Here is an 18,475-nt window from a genome sequence, read left to right as displayed (position 1 = left end):
AAATAGAAAATCACCTGGCAACAAATCTCAGACCTGGCTGCGAGATTATAAAAACATTTTCTATGCCAAAATATCAGTTAATTGATTGGTAACAACCAAGCACACACTTTGCACTGACCAATAGAAAAACAAAACTATTTGAGACAGATTCTCACCAAAAGTTTTTATAAATCCCAGGTCTGCGTGTATTGGGGCCCTGATACGACGCTTCATAATGTCGATAGTCCGTGAAAGGCTTGAATAGAATGCGCGACGACATCACCAGTTTAATTTTCAATAAATTCATTCGAATTTCTTTATAAGTTTGTCAGATATTTTAAATAATATTATTATTTTCGGTTAAATACATTTTTTGTCTCAACTGGAAAAAATATTATTTTTAACTTTCTATAGTTTTTTGTGCGTCATTTTGAAATTATGACGTCTTAAAACGTTGTATCTAAGAGACATCAAGACTACTGTAACAATCCCAGAAAAGAGCGAAATTATGAACAGACGGTCGAGAATCGCTAGCATTTTGGATTCTCTGCTATGTTGCTTTAAGGGGAAGAGTAAAATAAACGATGACAACCTAGTGATTACAAGGGTATATAAATCGTCAGACGTGTTCGTTTCACACGGAAACAAGGGAGTCCTCGCTGGGTTTCCGTATATTCTTCCTAAGCAATCTAACAGTGACGTTTTTATAAAAACTAATTCAACTTTACCGGTAAGAGCAAACGAGAAGCAGACGACAAAAAGTAAATATAACTTTGGTGAGAACTTAAGAACTGTAGGACTTGATGATGACAGTGATGACTTAGAGGTTATCACTATTTTCTGAACTAAGAAAGGGGACGCACTAAGAATATGCTGAATTTTGTGTTTTGATATGGTAAGTGCAAATACGACTTATGTCTTTCAAATGATTTCAATATAAAATATGTTTTCTTGTTGTGTCTCTTTGTTGTGGAGAATGTTTAAAGTATTATTCCAATATTATAGGTTATTACAAAACGGGACCCAAATATTTTCATGTTTCTTTTTTTCTGGGTGCATATACGTTTTAATAAAACATTATAAAATATTTAAGCCAATGGCAAGAAATAACACAAGGAAAAACACTTTCAGCCATAGAGTTGTGGATGCTTGGAATGCGTTAAAATCCTGAGGAAGTAGAGGCTACATCATATAATTCATTTAAGACAAGATTGAATAAACTGTGGAACTGCCAGAATAAGTTTCATGCAAATTGTTACCAAACCCAGTGAAGTTATAATAATAGGTAAACAATAAATTAACAGATACACGTATAGTAGTTTTTTAAAAGATATTTATGTGTAAATAAAATGAAATCTAAGTTGTAAAGAAATTGATAAAGTGTATATAACTAATTGAGGAAATAGAGCTAAACATTCTCAATAACATTGGAAATAGTCACAAAAGAAGTGGATGTAAATTACAAGAAGGGAAATCACTTCAAAAACGGCCTAAGATCCGGCCTGAAATACTACATGAACTACATGAACTTAAATATATATTCAATTATGAACCAAAGTTTTTATTATCGAAAGAATATCGTAAAATAACATGATGATGTTTGTTTTAGGAACAGGCTACTAGTGGGAACAAATTTCAGAAATATAATAACAAATGGTCTGGAAATGCATTATCGTATATTTAAGATATACTTCGCTTTTAAAAAATTGATATAAGGAAATATTGATAATTGCTACACAGTGTGTTTGTAAATTAAAATATAAGATAAACATGTTTTGACTTCACACAAAGTAGATATGTTGAAAATTCTACACTTATAATGAGATTTTATTAAAACAAACGACAGTTGTTTTTTTTTTCAAGAACGGACCAACTATGACCTGTAATAAGGGGCATAGCTTTCCATACGTAGTTTATTCATTCTTTTGTTCAAATAAGATATATTTAGTAGGAAGTTAATAGATTTTAACACATTTCTGTGATTAAAATATTTGACTCTAGAATGGGTATAGTACATCGTTAATTTCTTTTAACGAAATAAAAGAAAACAAATCATCCCGTTTTGTGTTTTCTTATAATATTCCTAATTTTTAAAGACTATAAAAATGTTTTGTTACATTATTTCTTCAGAAATTATGAAAAACGGTTCCAAAAGTTTGAATTTGATAGCATACAGCTACGTCATGTGGTAGAAACTAGAAGTTGATTGTAAATTCCGTCCGTGAAAACATGTGCAGCAGACGACAAACCTGAGCACGAAGTCAAATGTTGAAATACAGGAAAACTCAAAGAATCGTATTGATTGGAATTATAACTTGGTAACATGGAAACAAAAACAAGCTCAAGACGCCGTCTATAGTCTTCAAAATGGAAAAAGCAACAATACAATGAAGCTGTCAACAGTCATCTATGAAGCTAGTCATTTAATTTATATCTAATCGTAAACATGCCGAGTTTCTTTAATGGACCTGACCAGAATTTATATCTAATCGTAAACATGCCGAGTTTCTTTAATGGACCTGACCAGCTCCCATCATTAGAGATATCAAATTAAAAAAAATCATTAGTCACTAAAAATTATAGATACATAGCCTGGACTGACTATGGGGATGTACAGACTGGCCTGGTTCTATATTGGTGGTAAAGGGTATCTATTTTGTGGTCCATCTGGGCGAAGGTGAAACGCTTGCTGCATGCTGCACTCTTTGACATTATTTACTTTCACAGGCTTTTAAATAAATTATTCCCCGATATATACATATATAAATCCGTTTATAATAAACACGAATTATAATAATAGTCAGCAACGTTTGATATCGCCTGTTATCTACATAGTATGTGTTTTTTTTTCTCACCAAATATAACCACACGATTCATTCGTTATTTCATCCACTCGTCCATAACCGATATAGGTTCGATCCGAATCATGGATTTTAGATTATGTTATACCAGTTTGTTATCTATAGCTAGATTATAGAAGGTTGGTGGCTCTATTTAGGTGACTGGTCGCGCCTGACATTATGCAAGGAGGAGCACCCGAGGTTTTCCTCCACTAGAATTTTTAGGACTCTTACAGGGTCGGTGTTACATAAAATCCCACATCTTGCATTTTTCGAAAATGGTATTCATAGAAGAAGGCTAGATAAAACAGGAACAAAATGGCCAGCATTAGAATATCTGCGTAATTGTTGATACACTTTAGAAGCATAATAACTTTCCCAAATTGCGTCCGATAACATAATACGCATTAAAATACCGGAAGATAAAAAAAATAACTACTTCATTGGTTAGTTTCTTGTTTGTTCCAATTAAAGCAACGGATATAACTATAAATGACATATGTAGTACGTAATTAGTCGGCTTGTTACAAGTATTTAAAGAAGTAGTGTATAGTTTTAAAGAGCTGCATGTAAAAGGGATTTTTAAAGAGTGTAAGTATCTCTAAACTTATTTTAAAAAATTAATGATTCAATTTGTCAAATTTCATTATTCATCTAATTTATTTTCTTTATAGTAAAAATAAAATATTAAAACTTTATTTAATATAGAAGATAATTATATGTTTGTTTTGTTAATATATATTTAACTGAATGAGCATCAAATCCAGTATTTTTGTGTGTTGACTCTAAATTATATTCCAGTTAAACACGACCCTCATTTTACCATATATATATAGTAAACATGGAAGGACCGAAAGTGTGTGTGTAAGACAATAAATTCTTTCTTGACAATATAAATATATATTTGTTATTTTATTGTATAAATAAACTATTCATTGGAATATTCAACAAAAAAAACAACAATACCTTTAGCATTGTTTGTTTGCCATTTTAGTCTCATTAAAGTGTATAAAGCTATATACATGTAAAATATATTGATTGAATACTTTCAAAATGCTTTTATGAAATTGATTTGGCAAAAATTGCCATAAAAGAGAATGGCACATGCGCGAAATCATTTCTAAACGGTTTATAATTATTTTTAGGCCCTAAAATAAAATGAGCCGCGTCACGACAAAACCAACATAATGGGTTCGCGACCAGCATGGATCCATACCATTTTTCATCATTTAAATGTCTTTACTACATCACTTAAAACTCATTCAACATTGCTTTTCAAAGTTTTATGTTTACAAATGATACATTTCTGTTGTTTTATCAATATTTGAAAACCTTATGGAACATTACATTGACGCATATCTTATCTTTTTAAAAACTTAATTTTTACAATTTCAAAAAGACAAGATTTACAAAAAATCCATACTCCTGCATGTACCTGTAATATTATTTGAATTGTAAATATTTTTACTCTTCTAAAAGTCTCTCAAATAATTGGCCTTCTTGAAATATAAGTCTCATATGGAGGCATGCAGATTTAATAAATATACTTGTCGTATCACTGAACAAGAGTTTGATAAAATAAGGTCACAAGAGAAATTATAAACTTAATATAGCAATTTATATAAATGATAAAAAATTACAAATACTCAAATAACTCAAAATTTTTATATAAAAAATATTTGACATACGTATCAGTTTAAAGTAAAGATTAGATTCCCATGAGAACACCGGATTTCATTTTGTTAAAAAACATTTAATGTGCTGGCAATTCTGAATACTTTCAAAATTCTTACGATTAAATTCGTCTAAATAGAACAGTAAGTAACTGTAAAAACTGTAGAAACTTGCTTTATTATAATATCAAAAACAATCTAAATTATTAAAAGACTACCCTGCTTTTTTTAAGAATTAAGCATTATCAATACATTCTGAATATAATAGTTACAGAAATTTTCGTTGGTCACATGAATTATTGATTTTTTTAGAAAAATATCAAATATCAAATTGAAAACAATAATTTTATTATGACAAAATGCCAAATAATTTTTATTTTTACCATTTCATTTACCATTTACTCTTGGAAAAATATAATGTCAATTTACTACTTTAATGCTTTATTATAGCCTTATACACAGACCGGAGGGAAGCAATATGAAAGTAACTGTTATTGCATTACTTTGCCTGCTTTACAGCTGTTCCAGAACAACATCTGGAGGTAAAACCTTATCATAATAAAGTAAAAACATCATTTACAAAACCTTTAGTTCAGAAAAGAACAATTTCATTTGCTTACCTTAGTAGGAATTTTTGATAGGGTATAACTATCATTTATAACACATTATTGTGAATACAAATTTATACCGGTCATCAGTAGAACTGACGCACAATTTAACAACATATCTTCCTCAACCGCACGTTACATTATTATCATTATGTGGTCCTCTATATTAGTTTCATCAATGAGTTTTGATGAACCGCACAATTTCTAAATACAGAAATTGTTTGAATTTAAGGTCACAAACAGCGTCCATTTGTGCTGAAAATGGGCGTGGCAGGCATAACTTGTAAAGATGCATCAACATATAAGGTTTCATATATAATTATGTTCCAAAAACAAAACTTGATTCTAGATAGTTGAAAAAAGTCATTGTGATCTTGACCTTGAACTTGTGTCTCTGGATAGACCTTTTTGGTGAGCACGTCTATTTATAAATAAAAGACTTTATTTACTGTTTTATATTTGCTACATCAAATATTTCCAATTCTTGTTTAAAGCTGTTTGCGGCCGAACAAGATACCATCCAACCTTTGAAATTTGTTGTAACGGCGTCCTCAGTCATAAGGGATCGAGTTCATCTTGCTGTGGTGTAGTTCCGTATAATCCACATTTCAGTATATGCTGTAACGGCGTCCTCAGCCATAAAGGATCGAGTTCGTCTTGCTGTGGTGTAGTACCGTATAATCCATATTTCAGTATATGCTGTAACGGCGTCCTCAGTCATAAGGGATCGAGTTCATCTTGCTGTGGTGTAGTTTCCGTATAATCCACATATCAGTAATTGCTGTAACGGCGTCCTCAGTCATAAGGGATCGAGTTCATCTTGCTGTGACACAGTTCCGTACAGTCCACATTTCAGTATATGCTGTAACGGCGTCCTCAGTCATAAGGGATCGAGTTCATCTTGCTGTGGTGCAGTTCCGTATAATCCACATTTCAGAATTTGTTGTAACGGCGTCCTCAGTCATAAAGGATCGAGTTCGTCTTGCTGTGGGACAAGACCATACAATCCTTATTTTAGTAGTTGTTGTAATGGATACATTTGCTGAATTCAGTGTTAGATATTATAACGTACAAAAGTGTTAATAAAACGAATATTAGTTAACTTGACTTTTCAATGTATACTTGTTGACGCATTTGACATTGATGCACATGAGATATTAATAAAGAAAGACAACTTTTAGTATGCTTTGATAATAAACATAAGATCAATCATTCTCAAAAGTTTTCTAAAGGTTGAGAGTAATGTAGTGTTGTTATTCCTTCATGTATCATAAGATATAAGTATTCCTAACTTATAGTTTCTTGTTATGTTTGTGAAATCATTTTAAAGCAACAATAAATTACAGATCAAATTCAGTAATATGTCTCAGTAAAGAATTTATCTTGATGCATATGAAAACGTTCAAGGGGTTGTTTAGGCAAGCATAGGTTTTAACCATTGTGCTATTGGTTTGTTTCGTTTTAAATTTGGAAGGTAGAATTATATATTGGGCTGATATTTATAAATGTCTTATCTATAAAGCACGGCAGCAAGTCGGCATTGAAAAAATTGAAGAACAGAAATAAGATAAGAAACATAGTAGTCTTAAGTATCTAGATGATTTTGCATACAAACCAAATATTTTACACGCAGAGAAACAAATTAAAACAAAAAATCAGATAAAACAAAAATGTTATTAACATAATCCAATACTCCTGAATTTTAAACCCAATTATTCGACAGTTTTAGCATCGATTTGTGCTACTATAATGTTTCATTGCATAAATATATTCTAAAGATACATTTATAAATGTCGATAAAAGTCAACTCCTTCAGATCGTTACCCCTTGAATTCGTCTAGTTGAAAATATTTCATATTTTATAAAGAAATTTGCCTTGAAAGCGCATTTGTTTCATTTCTATAGATATAAGCGAAGTGTTGTAGGAATAGTTTAATTTTCGTTTTTGCGTGTATCTTTATTTATTTAGGTGAAACTCTTAAAGTTTTGTCTATCTAAATGGCTGCGATTACTGATCTCACATATTTAGGACTCATCTGTTCAATCGGACTAACGATTCAAAAACATAATTATTGAGCTTATCAGTTTTTTTTAAATGTAATTATGATAAAAATTCGACAAAAGCATTTTTAGTTTACTTTGAAATTCAATTATTTTTCGTACTGCATGAGTATTTCCTTCTTGTAATAAGTGACAGGGTCAATTTCTAGTGGTAGGATAATCATATGACATACCATTTGATGACTTGTCACATTAATACCTTATTTAGAATAGACTTATAAACGAAAGTGATGATACGCTTGTATTCGAAGGTCCACTGCTTACAATACTAAATATCTTTCATATTTGACCATAAAAAACCAAGGTCCAATGTATCGGTGTATACACAGGACATGTAAAAGAACAAAGATGGGATAAGTAATAGAAAGAGCATCGAAACACGAGGCTATCTGATGTGTACGAGGGGGCGTAACCCCCGAGTATTAATCAGGTTGCCGATTATTTTGATGTTCTTTCTCTTTTGTATCATAGTCAAACATAAACACACGTTCCCTGTTGTCACAATATGAACCCCCCCCCCCCAAAAAAAAAAAAAAAGTAATCAATGAACGAGTATATGAATATGATATTTCTATCGATTTTCCGTTCTCTACCGTCACAATAAGTAAACCCTAGCAAAAATGAGCCAATCAATGGGCATGCTCTGGAATACCTGCACTCCAGTTAACGCACTGTGCATGTATATTTATACGATTTAAGTCTGACACATTTTCAACAGAAAGGTCCCCAAACTATGATACAACTACTTTATCCTTACAAATGTAGCAAGTAACAGTTCCAGATTGGGGTTTGGAAGATAAAGATAACAAAAAATGCCCCGATATATAAAATAAACGGAAAACAAATACCTTTAAAGACAGTCTGAATCGTCCAAAAAAGCGTAAGGAAACAAAATAAGCGTGCATGTCGATTAAGACCATGTTTGGTTATGATTGTTTTTATTAGCAGTTATATATTCCTGCTTTATAATTTCATCATAAACGGAGTGGTTTTATTTTTTATGAAGAAGAAGAAGAAGAAGAAGAACGTTTATTTCACTTAAACTACAAGTTTCTCGTGATTAACATATATACAAGCATACATATATAATGACATGAAAAATACAATGACATGAAAGTAAACATAATAATTATATTGGAATGGACAAAAACAAAAAAAATAAGAGATGACACAAATATTTAAAGCATAATGGATATTACATACACAATAGTATACACAATAAAACTTTTCATTAGTTGGATCTGTTAGGTATACATAAAAGTAGGTTGAAATACATATCTAAGCATTAATAATCTTGATATCTTAATTTGAAAGCTTCATTAATATATTTACAAAGCATAAGTGTTTTCTTTATTTTTTATCACTTTTTAATAATTGAGTAAACTTAAACATACTTGGTCTATTTTCTATAATAATTCTTAATATATATATTTCTTAAACTTTCATATGCAGGACACTTAAACACAAAATGGAACTCGTCCTCAATTTCATTTGTATTGCAAATTAAACAATATCTTAAATTACGCCTCTACTCTTTCACGTGAATATCTACCTGTCTGTATTCTAAGATTATGAGCTGAAATACGCAGTTTTGTCAAAAGCTATTCTTTAGTTTCTTGATACAATATTTTCTAAATAAGGTGACATTTCAAAACTGTCCTTAACTGATTTATATAGAAAATAAATACATCATTACAATTAATACTAGCTCTCCATTCTTGTAAATATTCATCTATTAATCTCTGTTTAAAAACGACCAATAAAACACAATTTTGATTAACGCTTAAAGGGTTTAACCATACATCAAAAAAAAACCGTATTTTTCTAAAAGACTTCGTACATTTGCAAACCAGTTTGTATACCCTATATTTATTTATCAGACATACATGAATTAAACAATTGTTGCTATAATAATATTACTTGAACTTATTATCTTAAACCAAAATTTTACAATTCGGACATATCTGTTTATATACAACGGATATCTTCCAAGTTCACCATACACAGCTACGTTACTAGTAGATTTTCTAACACCAAAGAATAGTTTTTAACAAAATTTCAAATGAATATTTTCTAACTTTTTTGAATTTGTGAAAACCCCCATACTTCACTTGCATACAATTAAAATAGAACAATAAAAGAGTCGAACAACTGTAGGGCTATTTTTGGTTTTTGTTTCATATTTTTTCAAAATTTGCCACTAAATTATTTAGGGCTTTTAAACTTTTACCATACAAAGTTTGAGTATTTAAGTTAAAAATTTCCTGTATAATTCAATGTGACACCTAGATAATTAAAAATCATTTTACAATTTCTTATACTATTTGACCATATAACCAAAGTTTTCTCCTGCTTCTTAAACCAACCCCTCTTACGAAAAACTTACGATTTTGTTTTGTTAACATTAACTTCTAATCCCCATTTATTTCTACCAGTATTCATTGAACTTATTTAATGAATTTTTGAAGACACTCTAGAAGGATTTTCATCAATTAATACCATATCATCAGCAAACAAAAGTAAAATTAGGCAAAATGTCCCTTGAAGATCTATACCAGAATTTAAGTTATTTTTGCAAATAGAGTTTCTAGATCTTCAATAAACAAGGAAAAACATAACTGGGGAAATTAATTCTCCCCTTGACGTAATCCAATCGAAATATCAAAAAAATCAAAGAAATAGTTACCACAGGACTTAACACAAGATTTAACAGAGCTATACATACTTCTTATTATTCCCTTAATAATTTAACCATTTAAACCAGCATAATACCAATCTTAAACCAAAAGTGCATTCCTGTATATAGAATCAAACAACGTTTTAAATGATCAATAAAAGCACAATACAATTTTTTTATTGTCTGGTTCAAAATATTTTTCAATTATAGAATGCAATATAAAAACAGCTTTCTGTAGTCGAACTACCTTTTTTAAAACCAAACTGCGCATCAGAGATAATATATTATTTTCCATCACACCATTTAGTTATTCTTTGATTTAAAATACTAGTAAAAACAATTTACCAAGATGGCTTAAATAAAGTTATTCCTCTGTAATTTTGTACATTTTCTTTATTTCCTTTTTTTATGTAATGGTATTTATACAACCTCTTGTCCAGATTTCGGGGCGAAAATGCCAGATTCTAAAATATTTGTTAAATAGCTCTGTTATATGTCCAGACAAAATATCACTTGCTTCTATAAAATATTCGTTTAAAAAGATTATCTATCCCCGCCGCTTTATTTTCGCTTAAGCATAGAAATTGCCTTAAGTACTTCCTGTTTAAAGTAATATTTTCCATCTTAATTCAGAAAAACAGGGTTAAAAATCATTAAAATCATGGACATTGTTAAAATATTCTGCTCTTTCATTCAAGGAAAAAATTTACTTCAGAAAACATAGTTTTCAAAAATATGTTTTAAAATCGTGCAAAGGTATTTTCACAATTATTACGTCTCTGTTTCTTTTTAAAATAACGCCAAAAATCACGTGGCTTACTCTTTTTTAAATTCTCAAAATTTTTAGTTTGTTGCCATTTAAAAGAACGACGTTTTTTCTTAACAACATATTTATACCTAGCTTTACGTTGAACTAATTCTAATCTATCAGTCTCTGTGTGTGACATATTAAACTTTTTTATGTAACACGTCTCAACTGCAGAATGAGTTATGAGATATACAAATGTGAAAGAGTGTTACATCTCAATAAAAAGAGTGTAAATGTTATTTTTCAAAAATGCACACATTAATTTTCAAGAAAGAGCACTGTATATGGACATTGTGTTAAAAAAAAGATTTTGTATGCCCGCGAATTTTATCCGTCACATAGGATACTTCAGAGCTATTTCTTTGGCGACATGGCAACCTCCCTTTTATCCCCAGAAGAGGTAGCTCTTTGTTTATCAGGTGTGTAGATATCTCCAAAGTGCGGAGGTCGAAAGTATATGGCTGTACCAGTTCTTCTCGTCGTCTTCCTGAGTAAAAATGGTTTACTGTGTTCACACTAATATTTACCCTACCACTTATCCTGTTCCGCAGTGTAGTTGGAGGTACATAATACATGCAGCCCTGTGTGCAAAAACACCTTTCTTATCAGATTTGAACACTCTTTTCAGACCAAATCTGTCATGAAACAAACATTCCTTTCTTTTTTGAAGTATGTAAAATATGAAATAAACTCGAATGTAAAATTAAATCAACTCATTACATCTAATAAAGCCTTTAAATGCAAGCATATTACGGACAAGAGTATAAATAAACGGCTTTCCATAGTATTTTTGACAGGTGCTCCTCACGTTTTTTTTTACATTTACAGACGAACAATGGGTAATCTATTTTAGTAATAATGAAAATTTTGATAAGGAACATTTCAAAGTAAATTAACTTAAGGATAAGATATTAGAGAAAATATCTCACCGCCTCTTTAAACATGTTTTTGATGATTTAACAGCAGATTATAAAAGTGAAAATTATACGTGGCACTGTTGTAAGTAAAAACAATCTGTAGGTCAAAACATCGGGGACATGTAAATAGATCGGCAAATAAATAGCACGGTACAATGATGATTAATTGCGAACTGAACAAAAGTAGGAGAGAATACACGGTGAAAATAGTTATTTTTTGCATTTAGTGCCTTTCTTTTCTGCTGTCCTGGAGTTTCAGACGGAGATAATACCTTATTCTATGTATGGGTACGCCAGTTATAATGTGGAGTTTAAGTGGATAAGAATAATGGGTGCATTTTAAGACACTGTTGATTAATGAGATATTTATATTTGCCATAAAGTGTCACAAGTGTGTAACAATCATATTCGATGTTATGATATTCTTTGCTGTCTGATGCAAATCTTTTGTATGAAGTTTCTTTACATAGTCACGGTATCTATACGACTTGACTATATGTTATCTGCGTGGGGCTGAAAACGAACCAGATAGTAGTTTCTTCTAGAGCATTTCTTAAGGAAAAATCATTGATTCTGTCGTTAAGTGACACCGCGTGAATTTTTAAATGGAGTCCAGATTTTAATTGGGTGTGGGTATTTTGCATGATAAAGATAAGCAAGGTCTACACTTTATCACATGTAAAGTAATGAAATTATTAAAAACACAGGCGTTTATTTTGGCATTTTTGCCGGTGAGCACCGTCATAAAAGATGAGTGGGTAGTTGTATTATGCGCTAATTTTTTGGTTCTACTGAAGGTGGATTGAATCACAACACAAAGTTGTTTTTTTTGTAAAAGAATTTTATCATTTTTCGGCTGCACAAGAGTTTTAATTGGGGGAGGAGGGGGTGTATCTTTGTAACAGGGGGAAAAAAGTTTGGTTCAATTTTGTATCTATTTCTAAAAGTCAAATGTTAAATTTTAAGTGATAGCCTTATAGTTAGTTAATAGTTTATCTTTTATAACTCAAGAACAAAAATGCCTTTTATTTATCTAATTAACAAGTCACAATTGTAGAGTTATATTGATAATCATTTTAGTTTTTTTTTTAAATATAATTTACTATTTCCAACTAGTAAAGTTCTAACAAGAGGTAAGATATGCCTTTCGAGTGTCTGTGAAGCAGAGACTAAATGAAGATTTTTGGTCAATATATATTCTTTTCATACCAAAATGCATGAAAATTCCATGCATAAATTATACACAATTAAGGGTAATTACAAAACAAGACAGCATAATTTACTGTCAAAATATTTAAATGAATAAAAATGCATGAATTATTTCAACATGTATATGAAAAACGTAGTAAAGAAATAATCAAGTGAAATAAAAATGATGTTTATAGATATAAAGAAAGATAAAGAAAAAAAATCTTGCCCCAGCTTAGCTGTATACCTATACTGGTACGGTATGGTACAATAATATTAATTACAGTCAAACAAATCGTTGTTAAATATTGTTCAAAACGGTAAATATTTTGTTCCGGTTAAAACAGTAAAAAGGACCCTTTGATAGCACTTGGTGATCTTCATTTTTCTACTAATAATTACATTCTTGCAAAGTTCCACAAATGTTGAAAAAACCGATTCAAAGATGTTGATACGGACGAAATGACAAACGTTTCAATATATAAGGATTAATGGCTTTTTGCGGTGTCATTTTATGGCATTGTTCGAAATAAGCCAGTGAAAAATTACCAATTAAACCGACAGTGTAATACGAAAGAAAATGTAAATTTACATTCCTTGTTTTTAAATAGCTGTTTGCGGTGAAAGAACATACAACGTTACTTCCAAGATTTGTAGTAATGGTGTGCTGAGTTCCAGAGAACTGAATACGAAATGCTGTATGAAAATACCGTACAACACTACTTCCCAAATTTGTTGCAACAACGTCGTGAGTACTAAAGGATTGAATACAGCTTGTTCTTTGACAAAACCGTACAACCCGTCTACCGAGAATTGCTGTGAAGGCGTTGTACGCAATGGAGGACACGACACGACTATGCATGTTGTGGGACAATACAGAATAGTCCATCTTACCAGATTTGTTGTAATGGCGTGATTAATAATTATAAAACTCGTAATGAAAAATGCTATGGGACAATATTGTATAAACCTCCGTACATTTGTTGTGGTGGCAGTCTTAGTAATAATTATAAAATACTTGGTCATAGGGATCAAAGCATGAATACAAAATGTTGTGAGTCAGAACCGTACAATCCTACCTTTCACTGTTGTTGTAATGGGCATCTGTCCTTAATTTCTTTTTAAGTAAATTCATGCATGGGCAAAAACGCCACTGCTTAAACAATTTTGCAAAGTCTATCCTAAAAGTTCAATATCTATAAAGCACTGGAACACATGAAATGAGCAAATATATTTTTTTACATATTGATATTATGCAACAGTTGATAAGCAGATTTCGTACACAAAATTCTAAGGAAAATATGTGTGTGTTTTTTTTTCAAAACAAATAACAAAAAAAAAAAAAGATATATTTAAATATTACCAGTGTATTATTCTTTGTATATATCATAAACTTAAAAAAAATCTGTGATGTTATGTTTCAATAAATATTGTATCATATGTATATTAAAATATTCGTTGATGACCTTCTTTAACGAGTATTTAAACGTATTTAAGCATTGGTTAAAATATACATATATTCTCGAGTTTCATTGTTTTTCTAACTTTTTGCCCACTTATCTCCAGCCATGGTATAGTCTGATTTAATTGACCTGTCAATTATGACTTATATAAGCACTTATTTAAATATTCGATCCTACTTCGGTTCCGTCCGTATAGTTTACGAGAATTAATGCCACACTAGCATAATGTACATTCTTACGTCACATTCGCAATAGTATAGTCGGACAAGTGATTACCTCATATATGAGAGCACCATGGTTCGATTCCTACTTTTGCCATTCTCCGCGCCTACTTAACCTCTAGCCATGGTAGTTTAATAGGGTTTAATACAATGGCTAAAAATTATTTAAAGAGCGAAAAAGTGCGACGACAAATTCATTTGTGACTGGGCTTTAAAAAGATGAGCCTGTGTTAGTACAACAAACTAAGATTCGCTGCTAAGTTCTACCTCTTGTACTACAAGCTTAAGTTAACTTTCTATTTTATTGACGTCTTGTATGACTGTATATATCTTGTATAATTGGCGTCCGCGCCGAAGCGCGGCGCTCTTATGGAATGAAATCAGATTTTGTGAAAGGGCGACAGCAACTTCTCGAGCCTTTTTGTCGGTCATAATAAAAGCCGAAAATTCCGATCGGTATGAGGGTGCTTGATTATTAATTAAGAATGAAATGTCGCGATATGTTACAATGAATTTTCGCAATGCAAACATTTTCAAATGAAATAACCTTTTCCGTCAATAAATCGCGCTCTTCGGGGTTTTTTATTTATCATTTTGTAGTACACAGTTGGTTATCATGGTTATTATGTTATTGTTGTACATGTATCCTAGAATGATCAGTTGATGACCTAAATATTCCAAAAACCTATTTATAGATATATCTATTTATCACTCCTATCGGTAAATGCCGGTCTCTCCCGGTCTATTTTGACCAGGATTTACTAGTGACCGGCGAATAGTACCACACGTTTATTGTCCGGTCTCTCCCGGTTTTGGGGTAGATGTTTGATATCGTTACAATTAGAAAAAAAAACAATAGCATGTTTCATTTTATCTATATGAGATAAAAACAATAAATATGTACACGGATTTATATGTAATATAAATCCGTGATATGTACAATAATTGAGAAAAAGGTACATTTTTTATGGTATTAGAATGACATTATCAACTTTGAAACATTTTATTTAATTTGTTATCCGTGTTTAATAAAGATGCCGAGGAATTATTCAAAGTTACAAATTAGATTTTATGAATTATTCAATTGATTGATAATTTAAAAAATGATAAAGAAAAATACAATGTACATGTACATGGTTTAAGAATAAACAATATTATATATTGAAAGATAAACCATAATTTACTAACTTTTTCCAGTTAAGCTTTGACTTATAATCGTCGGTCAATATGACAATTGAATTCTTAAAATTTATTTTACAATTTTAATAAAAAAGAGTAGTAAATCTCAGTATTAAAATAGCACATAAAACACACAAAAAAAGAATAAAAGAAAACAATATTCATAAAATTTGTATTTTTTTTAATTAAAATAAATAGATATTACAATTATTGTATAATAAACAATTATGCTCAACATGATCAACATGGTAATATAACCAGTGTCATATTTTTACTAACTTAAAGTGTGAACAGATACCTTAAGGGGGTCTTCGCTAAAAGCGCTAACATAATAAGGGACAATTACAAATGTGTGGTACGTGTTGATCATGCGTTACACATATGGACTATAAATGATTGCATACATGTATATCCGTTGCTATTAATAACCACGATCATAAAGAAATAACAAGTAATATTCTAATCTCTAGCATGCCAATCAAAGTTCATAATGAACAATGTCTTTCGTCCGCTCATTCATAAGTGATATACATTTCTGGTAGTTTATAAGAATATCTTGTCATCATATGTGTACTACTTCATCTTCACTTGCTGCATTTCTTGCTTGGACGCCCTTTGATGCTTTGCATCAATGCTTTTCTTGTTGGATATTGTGATAAAGTCTACGAAAACACAGGCAAACAACTAATAAATTATGTACATGCCAGAGCAGATGTACAGTACGAATGACCGTAAAAATGATTTCATGATCACCCAAAATGAAAACCAACACCGTCTCTAACAGGACATTAAAGAGACGGAAAAGGTGCAATGTGAAAGATTTTTCGTACGATGTGGTAGACTAAAATCTATTTATTTACACAAGGAACGTATGATTGTAATGTAAATCCCTGGTGACATTCAGTTTGAACAAAAAAATGCACAGTCATAATAAATGAAAAATTTATTTATTTACGTATAAATATAATATGATAACAAAATAGTGTATTTATATATAGATACTTGTGAGTATGGCAGTGAGATACAAACTAAACAGGCACTTGTTTGTTAGTTGCGATACAAATATGTAGTCACAGTATGATATTGATTTTTACCCATAGAGGGGATCTATATTATTTTAAATATGACGTCAGATCGATTTCGACAGTGATAAGCGTTCTTTCTTTCGCTGAATATATCACACAGTTTCCATACTTTTTTCACCTTTTTTTTTTACCTACTTTGCTTTTGAAATGATTAATATTCCGAAACTTTAAACTTGATGTTCCAAATTCAAACTTGGGCAAATCCATCACACAAGGTCATCAAATGACACTACTAATGTTACATGTGTATCTAAAATGTTGAAAATATCATTACTTTAACAAATTTATTTTGTACCATTAATATACTAGTTTGATGTCCACGTCTTATTTTCATCATTTGTTTTCATAACATGTTGGTTTATATCAATGACGAAATCACTTTGGTTGGTAGTATTTCTCTAGTCTTTACTGAGTTGACGTCATTATGAAAATGTTTTAGTCCGTTTGTTTTGGCCGGTATGGTAGAAAAGGTATATACTTCATGACCTTCCATTTCAAAAAGGATTTAGGGACTAAGGGTTCATACACTTCATATCCCTCGTCGTACATTTCCGGATCTACTTCGACTGTCTCCGTATCCTGGGGCACTTGCCATGCTAAAATTCCTCTCTCTTCACGAGTTCCTAAACCATATAATATCATAATTGAGCCGCGTCACGACAAAACCAACATAGTGGGTTTGCGACCAGCATGGATCCAGACCAGCCTGCGCATCCGCGCAGTCTGATCAGGATCCATGCTGTTCGCTTACAAACCCTATTACAAGTAGAGAAACTGATAGCGAACAGCATGGATCTTGATCAGACTGCGCGGATGCGCAGGCTGGTCTGGATCCATGCTGGTCGCAAACCCATTATGTTGGTTTTGTCGTGACGCAGCTCATATAGTTTACTTATCATATTATACATTTCAAAAACAGATAGTTAGAATTTGATTTTTATTTGGAAAATTAAAATATGCAAATTTAAAAAAAAGAACAAATATACGCATCTTCCATTTTAATTAACACGCTTACGCAAAGCTGTAACAAAACGGACTGACGTAAATTTGCAGCGTCACGTCCGTTCTTTTTGTTATTTGTTGGCAGATGGAATTAAAGAAAATAAAATAAAATGAAATAACAATCTTCAAATATATACAAATAAATGACGTCACATTCGACGTCAGAGAATTAGTAAATTATATTTCAACTGTGTCCACGGATAATTCTTATTTGAATACATTCTCTGTTTAATCAATCGATTTAAATAAAGGTGACAAAACCAGGAATATCTATTCCTAATAAAATTCAAGTTAGAATTTTACATAGTGTTTCAGTAAATTTTCGGAACGATATACATGTAGTTATCTCCTAAGAATAATTAGGAAAATAAAATTACACTTCGATTTTTTACTCAGAGAGACGTGTTTAAAGTAAGTAATATCTCTAACATTTGAACCTGCAGATCTACGTTGTTCTTAAATCCAGATCATACCTATACAAATTTATAAATAATTCGATTGCTTAACGTATTGCTTCCATAAATGATTTAGCTTACTTCACAGAAAGCTCGAACAACAAATTTGAGAAAGTAATGCATGAATTAGTGTAGTTTTTTTTAACTTACCTGGAACAGTATTGTCAAGAAAAAATGCCAGCAGAGTTCCGATTAAGTTGGGGTTTGACAATAACATTGATAATATGTTGTCCAACGGCCTTCATCTCCTGAAGACGAAAAAAAACGCCAAAATATGCAATAATTTCACTGAATACGTCATTTGTAGTGAAGGGGGAAA

General features: G+C 31.0%; 1 protein-coding gene and 1 long non-coding RNA gene across 3 annotated transcripts; one reads left to right on the top strand and one right to left on the bottom strand.

Moving 5' to 3' along the window:
- The first annotated feature begins 3,353 nt into the window (after window positions 1–3,353).
- LOC132734689 (galaxin-like) lies at window positions 3,354–6,314 on the top strand. Of its 2 annotated transcripts, none has more exons than XR_009626355.1 (3): window positions 3,354–3,410; window positions 4,943–5,034; window positions 5,595–6,314. XR_009626355.1 is itself a non-coding variant. In XM_060721478.1 (3 exons), exons 1-3 carry the CDS (start codon window positions 3,661–3,663, stop codon window positions 5,861–5,863), a joined length of 384 nt encoding a protein of 127 aa, XP_060577461.1. In that variant the 5' UTR covers window positions 3,658–3,660; the 3' UTR covers window positions 5,864–6,314. The 2 variants fall into 2 exon arrangements, 1 of the variants encoding a protein (XP_060577461.1); XM_060721478.1 differs by lacking the exon at window positions 3,354–3,410 and adding an exon at window positions 3,658–3,683.
- A 10,742-nt stretch (window positions 6,315–17,056) lies between these two features.
- On the bottom strand, window positions 17,057–18,407 carry LOC132734691 (uncharacterized). The gene is made up of 2 exons (XR_009626356.1): window positions 18,307–18,407; window positions 17,057–17,322 (listed from the first exon to the last, which is right to left on the bottom strand). It is a non-coding gene; the product is annotated as an uncharacterized LOC132734691 (long non-coding RNA).
- Between the last annotated feature and the right edge of the window lie 68 nt (window positions 18,408–18,475).

This window comes from Ruditapes philippinarum, unplaced genomic scaffold, assembly GCF_026571515.1.
Source record: "Ruditapes philippinarum isolate M1 unplaced genomic scaffold, ASM2657151v2 ctg2628_1_1_1_1, whole genome shotgun sequence".
NCBI classification, from domain to species: Eukaryota; Metazoa; Mollusca; class Bivalvia; order Venerida; family Veneridae; genus Ruditapes; species Ruditapes philippinarum.
The sequence above is the reverse complement of the archived record's forward strand: the minus strand, read 5'-3'. Positions and strand labels throughout refer to the sequence as shown.